Consider the following 10720-nt stretch of genomic DNA (forward strand, 5'->3'; position numbering starts at 1 on the left):
TCAAGGAGTTGAACTATTCCACTATAACTATGCTTGTCATTAGTGTGGCAAACCAGCCAATGGAACATTCCGTCTCGCTTCTTGTTCTCCTTCTCCCTTACGCAAGCAGCACTGGAACATATTATTTATCAACGCACACATACTTAAGATGACGCTAAGTATGAATCATTGCTGTGCAAAAGCCCTCTAAGATTTATTGAGCAGCAAAACCACCAGTGGTGGACGAAGTACACAAATCAAGTACTTGAGTAAAAGTACAAACCACTGGTACATTTGAGAAACAAAGCTACCGCCCTAACCATCCGACTGTCAGTGCACAGCCATTAGAAGCCGAACAATAACCTCCCAGCAATTAAAGAGCACATATCAAGTATAAAGCTGTTTCCCACCAAGAGTGGCCTTTGACAGTGACGCGAGATGAACTCTTGTTGCTTTGCTTTAGGATAAAAAAAAAAAAATACAGAAAGTGCCCAGATCGCTTTTGGAAGTTTACGGAGTCATTTAAGTGTCACTTGATGTTAGTGGCACCAGAGCCTGTGGCCCTTAGAGGGAGTAGGGGCCCATTCTGTCACATTAGTGTAGGAGCAGAGGCCCTGCATGAATGCACCACCTCAGAAACTATTTAGTCAGGCTCATCTACTCTACAGTACTGTGAAGCTGCGTCTGGGAGGATAGGTGGAGCAGGATAAATGACACAGATGGATAAAGAGAGCTCTGAAGATTAGTCATTAATGTGACAAATGAAACAGATCATGAATAAACAGTATCAGTGAGAGGAGTGGCGACAGTAATTACTGCATCTCCATCACTGACCGTAAAAACTTTTTTGCAAAGTTTTATTAAATTTTAAAACTTTTTTGCCATGAAATCATAAAGCCTAAAACTCTAAAATTACTGCAAAAATTACAGGAATGTTACATCTTTTTAAAAATAAATGTATTTGCTTCACATGTAAGGTTACGTTCACACTGCAGGCAAATGTGGCCCAAATCCGATTTTTTTTGCTCACATGTGACTCGGATCTGTTTTTGTCATGACAGTGTGAACAGCACAAACCGCATGGAATCTGATCTTTTCAATTCCGATTTGTGCCACTTCCATATGTGGTACTAAGTCCGATACGTCAGATGTTTTGCAATGCGACCACAGTGTGAATAGTCATGTCGGATTTCATGCGACTTTTACATCACTCTAGATCGACATTTGTCATAATTCCGCGCTGACGGGAGACACTTCAAAGATTTTTACATACCCAAAGTTATCAAGACAGTTGCGAAAGGTAATCAGTGGAAGTGTAATGTGTCAGAACCATAGACTGTATAAAAACATGGACGTAGTGTCCGTGACGTCACCCGTAGGGTTCCGAAGATAGTTTTTGAAGCTTAAAAGTGGGCGCAGGCGGCCGTCGCCATCTTGGCAGCGCGTCACCGCGCGTCACTCCCGGATAATCGAAGATGGGCAAAGAGGCGGGAGCTGGTTGTTGAAACCACGCCCACCTAGCTCGATGGTGGTGACAGCAGCGGCAATCCACCTGTCACTCAAGTTATCTCAATTATGCAGAACTTTAAGGCTTAATATAATTTAAACGGATGAGTTATAAAAAAATTCACCCCCCTCACAGTTGTCATGAAGGGCAAAATTAGCTATATAGACCAAAATCATTTTTTGAACCAGGCTGTAAAAGGTAATCAGTGGAAGTGTAATGTGTCAGAACTCATAAGAATTACAGTGACAACTCTATATACAAACAAAACATGAGGGCTCGTATCATAAAAGCTTCAAAACTCTGCTGTCTTTTGTCACATCCTTGTCTTTATTTTTCATATTGCCTGCACATAATTTCGCCGGATTCAACAGCAGATCACACTATAAATAAACGCAAAATCGCTTAGTTTATGTCCTCCATGTTTACTTCCGTATGACAGCGCACTGCGCAAGTGTTGCCAAATCCCTGTTCGTATTGTTCTTTTGCGCATGCGGGTCAGTTCAGTACCATGATCTGTTCACACTGTAAAACTGATATTGGCCACATTTAAAACAACAATGTGAACAGCTACACAAAAAAAATCGGATCTGAGAAAAAAAAATCAGAATTGAGCACTAAGGCTCACAGTGTGAACGTAACTTAAGTTTTAAAATTCTGCAGAAATTGGTCCCTTCACTTCTATTGTAAATGCCACACCGTATCCTTGATTTTTTTTGAGGGGAGAAAATGATTATTTAATCAAAATATTTTGGTTAATCAATGTTATGCTTTGAAATATTTTAATAAAGTTTGAAATAATTGAAAATATTGAACCCAGAAAAAGAATACTTTCCCATATCCCAGCTGAATATGAAGGAAAAAAACGGTTTGAAAATGGTCAATTTTTTTGCAAATCAGAAAAAGTTGGCGCTGGCAAATAACCTCAATGTTGATGCCGGTTAAATGGCTAATGATCATAAAGTATTGAACCTTTAACGTACTTGGGTTATCAGCACATTCAACCCAAAATGGACTAGTAAACATAATCATTTGCTGGGTGTTACCTTGGCAAGCAGGAACAGGGGCGTCCCAGGCATGGTAGCCAAAGGGGGTTTTCTTGCAAACGGCAGTGCTTTTCCCAATAAGCCGGTATCCACGGTCACAGGCCCAGCGTACCAAGCTGTTTAGGTGTCCTCCGGTCTGGCTGCTTATGGATCCATGGAGAGGAGAGTCCGGGGTGCTGCAGTACAGAGCTGTTCAGACAGACAGATAGAAACCAGACCACATCAGTTCCTTAATCACCACCCAGAGTAGAGCCCTGTGACACGGGCCTCATTCAGGCACATAGAAGTTCTGCTTATAAATACTTTCTGAAGGCACTTAGAAAAGCCTTTCTGCTTTAATAACATGCCGTAAAACTCCTATGTGCCTTATTCAACATGCCCCAGCCTGGTGTTTTGGAGACATTTGGAGACAGGCTGCAGATGAATATTTTATCATTTGTGAAAAGGTCACATTATCTGGTTTATTACTATTTTCGCCCACTGAAATTGAGCAATGCAATTTATATTACAGAAGATAATTCTGGAAAGAAAGAATTCTTATTAAACTCCTGCAAAATTCTTCTTGTTCTTTTAACTTTTAAAAGACACAGTTTAAGAAATTTGCATGAATTTAATTGCATCTGCCAAAATTATGACCTTTCCTCAAAACTGACTTAAAATATTTCAGTCCCTTATGCAATTTAACCAGCTGTTCCTCAGTGATGTTACAAAAGATCATACAAAAGATAATACAAAAGATACACCTGAACTACAAGAGATGTTACTATTATTAACATCTTTTGTCTTAATTATAAAACAGCAGACTGTATCTATGTTTCATATGAAAGGTCCTTTTGCTACATTTGTTTAAAAACAAATGGTTTGATTTGTTATCTAATGTAATGGAATCCACAGAGTGTGGCATAAGTGTATAAATGCTTTTTGGAGTCACTGTATAAAAATGTAAAATAATATGCCCATATTTATCAATACTTATGCAGTAAACAAATGCATTTGTACAGTAATTTAAAAAATGCATCTAAAATCTGAAAAACGAGGACCTTTCAAAAAACCTGTTATTATTTAAAAAACCAAACAACACCACCACACATATTTTAATGGTTTAATAATTTAAACTCATTTTTGAAAAATACTTTGCTGAGTATTATGTCTGTTGTTTTAAGCTCAGTCTCACATAAGCATGCCATGCATAAACAGTGCATTCAGAATGTATAAAAGTATTTCTTTTGCTATTATATGGCAAGTCAAATGAATTGATTTTAAATAGGATTATTTCTTCCCCAAAACTATCTAAAATAAAATGAAAAAGATTGATGTAAATAAAAGGTGGACCCAAATTAATGCAAGTTATCAGGAAGATAAAATAAATAATAATAAAATAAATCATTGCTATAATAAAAATATGTGACCCTGGCTGTGAAAACTTTTTTTTTTTTTTGTGATTTACTGTTTTCTACATAAAATCACCCTTCATAAGGTAAAGAACATTCTGTGAAAATTGTAACCTAGATATCTTTAATATTGACTGAGTAAGACCATGTCAAAGATTGAAATCATAGCGAAATTAATGGTTGAAATCAAACTTTGATGCTTGTTATCTCATAATTTGATTTTGAGACTTTAGCCTAGATTTCACAGAGAGGGTCACATATTTGCTATAAAGAAAAGATTGATAGACCCAGATGAATGAATATCTACTTCAGTTAGAGATGCATTTTGGGCTAAGACAATTCAGCAGGACAAATGAACCAAAGATTGTGGAAAATACTGCAAAATAAGGTCTTGAACAGAAAGTGAGAACTCTGGAATGTCCTTACTGGAGTGTGGATTACTCTGCAAATACTACATGATACATGTATTGAATGGTTAGAACAGAGATAAAAATATTGTGTTTTAAAATATGTTTTACAATCTGATGGTGTAAGGGATCAGAATGTGAGAAGATTCAAGGGGGTGAATACTTTCTGAAGGCACAGTAGTCACACACTCGGCTTGAAACCAAACATAAGCACATCAATAACCATGTCAATCAAACTCAGTGAGAGACCTTGACAGCAACAGAGAGCTCCACAGACACAGAAAGAAGCTTTCATAACGTTAGACTTGGCTCTACCCAAGTTTCACAGCAGACTGTGAGTGAATTCAAACTGATTCTCAGCCTTTGAACTGAAACAAAGTATTAACATGTTGATGTGGAAATTTTCATATCCTAACGACGGAAATGAACAAGCCATTCATCATTGATTTCACAAGCTGAAAACAACTGACAGGAGGCTAAAGCCTGAAAAGCACTTCGAACGTAGGATGTCAGTTTGAATTTCATCTCAGTTCAAAGATACTCCGAAACGCACAGCCTTACATGACTTTCTTCTGCACCTGCACCAATCACAGAAGTGTGAAGAGGATGTAGGTACGAGGCCTATTTATATCTCAAACTGGCAGGATAGAGGAAGTGTAAGCATCTGACCTCCATTCGCACGGGCACCTCATTCGGTTAAATTCACTCCAGGCTTGAGTTGAACGGAAGTTCAGCCAGGATGTGCAGCCCTAACAACAGTTAAATATGAGTTCAGAACGTCCAACAGTGATGGAAAACAAAAGTGAGGTAAGCAGTGCTGGCACCCTCCAGCAGAAATGGCCTTCCTGAAAGGAATCAAGTCCTTTTGATGGAAAGTCAGTGAAAATATGTTGCTCACTGCAAAGAGCAAGAGCAAGTGAAGAAAAGCTATTGACTCGTGAGGTAGGGTGGATTTTATAACACTCCAAAGCACTTAGAAACTAAAATCGACACATGCAGTGTTGATATGAGAATAAATTTCAGCACCTGCCACTGCAGTAATGTGATATGCACATTACCACTCAATAAAGTACACAATAAAGTCTTTATTTGCCATATGACCATGTGAATTAATAGAGTTATAGGAACAGTCCCCTGGAGCAACCCGAGGTTAAGTGCACAATGGTCATAGCTCAAGGATTGCCCCGGGATCGCCCCTTGCTCAGGTTTGAACGTTTTGTTTACCAGCAGAGATTATAGAATGAATAATGATGTTATATAGTGAAGGTCTCAGCATTTAATTTCTTGAAAATTGCACATACACCAACAAAAACAAGGACAGATAATAAAAATTACAAATAACAACAATAATTTGGATTTTTCATCTGCAACATTTTACATTACAATTTATATAGAGCAGTGTCTAAAATTCTGAGACCATATTTAAAATCTAGGATTCAAAATCTAATTTAAATCTGGGATAAAAATTTTTATTTTTTGAAATAAGCATTGCTATAATACAATAATACAAATTAAAATAAAAAAATAACATAGATTTTTCATCATCAAGATTTTACACTGCATCTTATAAACAGTGGTGTCCAAAATAATGATCAAATGTGATTAAAAAAAAGATAAAATAATGGTCAAATGTTCTTGCTTTCTTTGAAGCACGGGATGCTCTTTGAATCATTCTCAAATCATCCTGAATTACATGATCATGAGGTTTAACAAACTTTATTACACAGACTTAAGAGTTGGTTATGGCCATAAGAATAGTGCATTTCCCATGTCCGTAAAAAGTCTTTTTCGTGGAAAAACCACCGAGACACTAGAGAAACTATCCGCTTTAAGTGACCACAGAAAGCCCATATACTGTAGATTTGTCTATCCCTATTCAGTCCGCTCTACTACATTTGAGAACACACACTCAAGCTTGAGGAATTGAAAGGTAAAGTGTGGTAAAAAAAAAAGAGTGCAATATGTGTACTTGGAGTCCCTAGGTCTTTGGTTGACATCCACAACATCAAGTGTAGAATTCACTTAACCAAGGTGCATTATTGGGCCAATGGGTCTCTGGCCTTTCTTGTTCTGTCAGTAAGATTTTTTCTGAGAAACTGTAAAGTGCACGACCTAAACTGCAAAGGACATTTGTCAACCATATATGAGCTAAAGTAAGGTAGTGTGTAAGCCCTCTCTTGGGCAAATAACACAAAATAAACCCATCAAAGTACCTAATAGAAAAAAACACTTCTACACAGAAATGTTTTCAGCACGTACACGTCCATCTATGTTCTCACAAATATACACGAACATATACATGCGCATGCACTCACACTAATACGATTCTGACAGACATTGGTAGTTGACACATAACATGCAATAACCTTTTCCCCCATCAATATGCAAATTTTAGGTTTATAATAATAAAATGTATATAGAAGAAATGCAGGGTCAAGTAAATAATGACAATTTTTGATTTTGATTTTTTTTTTTTTTGCATTTTTGATTTTATGATTAATTGTGATCTATTTCTTTAAATTGTCCTGCAGTTTGAAAGTTTTAAATATGGATGCATCAATTTGAAATTTCTGGTCAATACCAATAAGTCTACAATTAGAGTATTTTTATGTTATGACTGATGACCAGTAAATGGCTAATATTAAAATTCTTCAAAATTTTGTCCAAATAAATAAAAATCAAAATACTAAAAACTACAATCAATCATTTTAAAAAAGAATGTAGCCATCACAACATTATAACACACAGTATGAAACATGGATATTCATTTTGAGATTTGCTAAAGATTAACATTAACAATTTTTAATTAAGAGTATAAGTCGTCACACTGCAGGGCATCTACCCCAAATTATTTCATGTCAACTAACCAAACACACTTCCTCGGCTCCAAGTATACTGTACATGCTCATTCATATTCAAGACCAGAGACAGAAAACGTGCAAGCAATAAAGAGATTTAAATGGATACATACTTTGATACTCACCGACATAGCGGATGCGGAACCCCTTCTTATTGGTGCCGTGGTCAGCTGACCAGCGCAGAAGAAGCTGGTGGCCAGTGGTGGTGATGTTGAAGGGTGTGGGGAGGTCACCACTCAATGTAGCCAGTGTTTGACTATGAATTGTGGGTCCTTTAAAAGAAATAGAAGAGAAAGACAATTTGCAGGAGGACTGTTACACCAAATTACACCGGTCAAAAAAGATGAAACTCATAAAAGAGCCTAATGCTTAGGTGGAACACAATTTGACTAAGGCTTTTGGAATTACTGTTTGAAAAAATATCTCGAAAATGGGCAAAGCAGACAAAGTGTAGATAATAACAGCCTTGGCTACAAATGGTGACTACACTGTGAAAGGCATATACACACTCTTATTAGACTAATATCAATTCAAGATTCACTTTTCATATGTTGTATTAAAAAAAAAAAACAAAAAAAACAATTTTATCACTTTGTGGATCGTGTGAACTCAAAGTCGCATATGTTGCAGAAATCTCTATAAATGAAACACTTTTACAATAACAGCCTAGTTTAAGTGGAGAAAAAAAGTCTACCATCAAAGACTTCCAGAATGTCGTATTCCTTCTCAGTCTGGAAAAACTCAAAATACAGGGTAATATTGTAGCCCTTCTCCACATTGATGCTCCAAGAACACATCTGTAGGTTGGGGTAACTGTCTGGATACCCAGGGCTCAAAATCACCCCAGATGAGTCAAATTGGACATCATGAGCAGGACATTGCACTGTGGGGGGAAAAAACCCATTTTTATTAGTTATTGATTTTGTACAAAGCAGATAATTATAGGGTTTGTGTATCAATAAGATGGGCATACTTTATGTTGTACTAAGTCTTCATATTTCATATGTTACTCAACAAAGTTACTCTGTTCAGTTCAGCTGAACTAAACTAAAAAACAGCGGAACTAATTTAAACTGAACAGTTCAGAGAAATTAAACTAGAATAGACAAAACCCTTGACTTAACAAGCCTAAACTTGACTAGGCTAGACTAAATTAACCTAACCAAATTTGATGAAATTAAGCTGAAAACAGATCTAGATAAGACAAAACTCCACTCGACTCAACAAACCTCAACTCCACTAGACTACATTAGCCATACCAAACTATTCTAAACTTAATAAACAACAAAAGTGTACATTTGACTCAACAAACCTAGACCTGACAAAACTAAACTAACTCATCTAAATTTAACTGATATCAACTCAGTAAAACCAGATAAACCAACACTCCACTCAACAAACCTAAACTCGACTAGATTAGACTAGACTTGTGCATAAACGGCCAATGAAAAATTCTTCTGAACATTCATTAATCTTAGGTAATTACAATATTTAAAAAAGTTGCAACTGTGTTATTTAATGAGCTAACATGAACTAAGACTTGTATTTTTTTTAACAAAGATTAATAACTTCTGTAGCAAATGTAGCTATTGCTCATTGTGAATGGTAATGCATTAACTAAGGTTAACTAATTAGGTCTTATTGTAAAGTGATACCTATTGGTCTTTATAGTTCTTTTGCACTTTAATCTGTGTAAAACTTTTAACTTTACACATTTTTCTGTATTGCTTTATTGCATTTAAATGTTCAGTTATTTTTGTTATAAGAAAAAAGTTATTAAACCTGTTATACTGTATTATGACAGCACTTTAAAAAAAAAAACTAAATGTCAATATCATGATAATACCGTATACCGTGATAAAAGCATTAGCAATTAATCGCAACATGAAAATTTGATACCGGCATATCCCTAGATTAGACTAAATTAAGATAACCAAACTAAATAAAACTAGACTAAACACAAGACAAGACTACATTTGACCCAGTCCTAGACAAGACTAGGACAGCTCAGAGAAATGAAACTAAACTAAAGAGGACTACACTTGACTCAACAAAATTAAATTAACCAAACCAAATTCAACAAAATTAAACTAAATTAAGCTCAAATCCAAGACTAAAATTGTAGAAAAATACACCAACTGAATTGCTTCAGTTCCATAGTTAATTAAATCAGGTCTGGTATCTATTGATCACAAAAATTCCGAAGTTTTAAAACAGCAAATCATCTGCCTGGGACCATATTTCTTTAGAAACTGAAGATGGTGGCCATCGTCTGTCATCTTGGAAAAGAAAAGAAACCACAATTTTTCATCAAGTCAGCCTGAAATGTTACATACTCTGCAAAACACTTCATGAGCTCTCCTGCTCCATGGCTCACTTTGTTTATCCCGCTCCGAAACTGCTTTAATGTGCACGACAAATGATTGAACTACCGTTTCCAGGCACTTTCCTGAATCTAAGCACAGAACAAATTCTAACAAAGTGAGTGCTCTCTCGTGGGGATGCAGGGAGAAGGATGGAGCCATGAAAGATTAATGGCAGCAGCTGTTTGAGCCACTAAACTCCAAGAGCCACATCACTCATCAACAGTGAATGTGAGGGAAGGAGCAGTGACAGGGAATGACTGAGCTCTTCATGGGCTATCAGCAATACCGCCTCTGATCACATTTTACCCTCCATTACATGTATGATGCTCGTCTGAGTGATTTGAGCTTATAGTATAGCCATCACAATATCCTGCCATTTACTTGTGGACAGAGGTTGGACGTTTCCATGGAAACACGCTCTAACACGCTGATACCTTTAACCCCAGTTCTGCGCTGGTTCTGCTGTCTAAAAGAGGATGCATCAGGCACGTAATCCTGGTAAATGGAAGCTGGTGGGTCTGTGTCATTCAAGGGGCTTTGTTCTTGAAAAGCATGCCCACCTTGGCAGGAAGGAGGGTGTCCGTCCATCTGTAGCCTTTCTCCCAGCCTGCATGTCAAAATCTCGCTCCCCACCAGGGTGAATCCGGGGTGACAGCGATAGCGGATAATATCACCTGAGATGCAAAGAAAGAGAGTCGTAATGATTAAGCGTCCGTTTAATTAGGTGGGACAGCGAACCTCCTTGGTTTTAATGGAGATAGATGCCACAGATATAGGCGTGATGTATATATTTTAATGTTAAACTTGAAGAGGTTGATAATTGAGCTGTAAAACAGCAGCGTTTGCAGCCCTGTCTAATAAATTGCTTGTATTGGCTTTGCATGACAACTCTGCCACCATCGCCTATCTAAAAATAATCACGTGTAAGCACCTGGAAAACATCAAATGTATGACGCATTGAAGCGTTCCTATGCGGAGAGGCATTCCTATGCACTGCCAGTGTCTAGGCAACAGGGCAAAGTGAATCTCGTTTACAGTATTGGCCTAATTCCTATAGCACCAGAAAAGCCAGGTTTAATCATTCGTGCCAACATGCCTGTGGGTGAAACAACCCGATCTCATGAAAGTGCGTATAAATAGTACGCCAAATAAAAACGAAAACTCGTGGT

General features: G+C 37.0%; 1 protein-coding gene across 1 annotated transcript in view; it reads right to left on the minus strand.

Moving 5' to 3' along the window:
• Nucleotides 1-10720, minus strand: part of csmd3b (CUB and Sushi multiple domains 3b) — a 445596-nt gene that overhangs the window by 54212 nt on the left and 380664 nt on the right. The window contains exons 46-49 of the mRNA XM_016441913.1: nucleotides 10112-10225; nucleotides 7880-8068; nucleotides 7311-7457; nucleotides 2530-2718 (exon numbers count right to left, since the gene is read on the minus strand). Of these exons, the coding sequence (XP_016297399.1) occupies nucleotides 2530-2718; nucleotides 7311-7457; nucleotides 7880-8068; nucleotides 10112-10225 (639 nt within the window). The remainder of the gene's footprint in view (nucleotides 1-2529; nucleotides 2719-7310; nucleotides 7458-7879; nucleotides 8069-10111; nucleotides 10226-10720) is intronic.

Source organism: Sinocyclocheilus anshuiensis, unplaced genomic scaffold, assembly GCF_001515605.1.
Source record: "Sinocyclocheilus anshuiensis isolate Anshui unplaced genomic scaffold, SAMN03320099.WGS_v1.1 scaffold195, whole genome shotgun sequence".
Lineage (NCBI taxonomy): Eukaryota > Metazoa > Chordata > Actinopteri > Cypriniformes > Cyprinidae > Sinocyclocheilus > Sinocyclocheilus anshuiensis.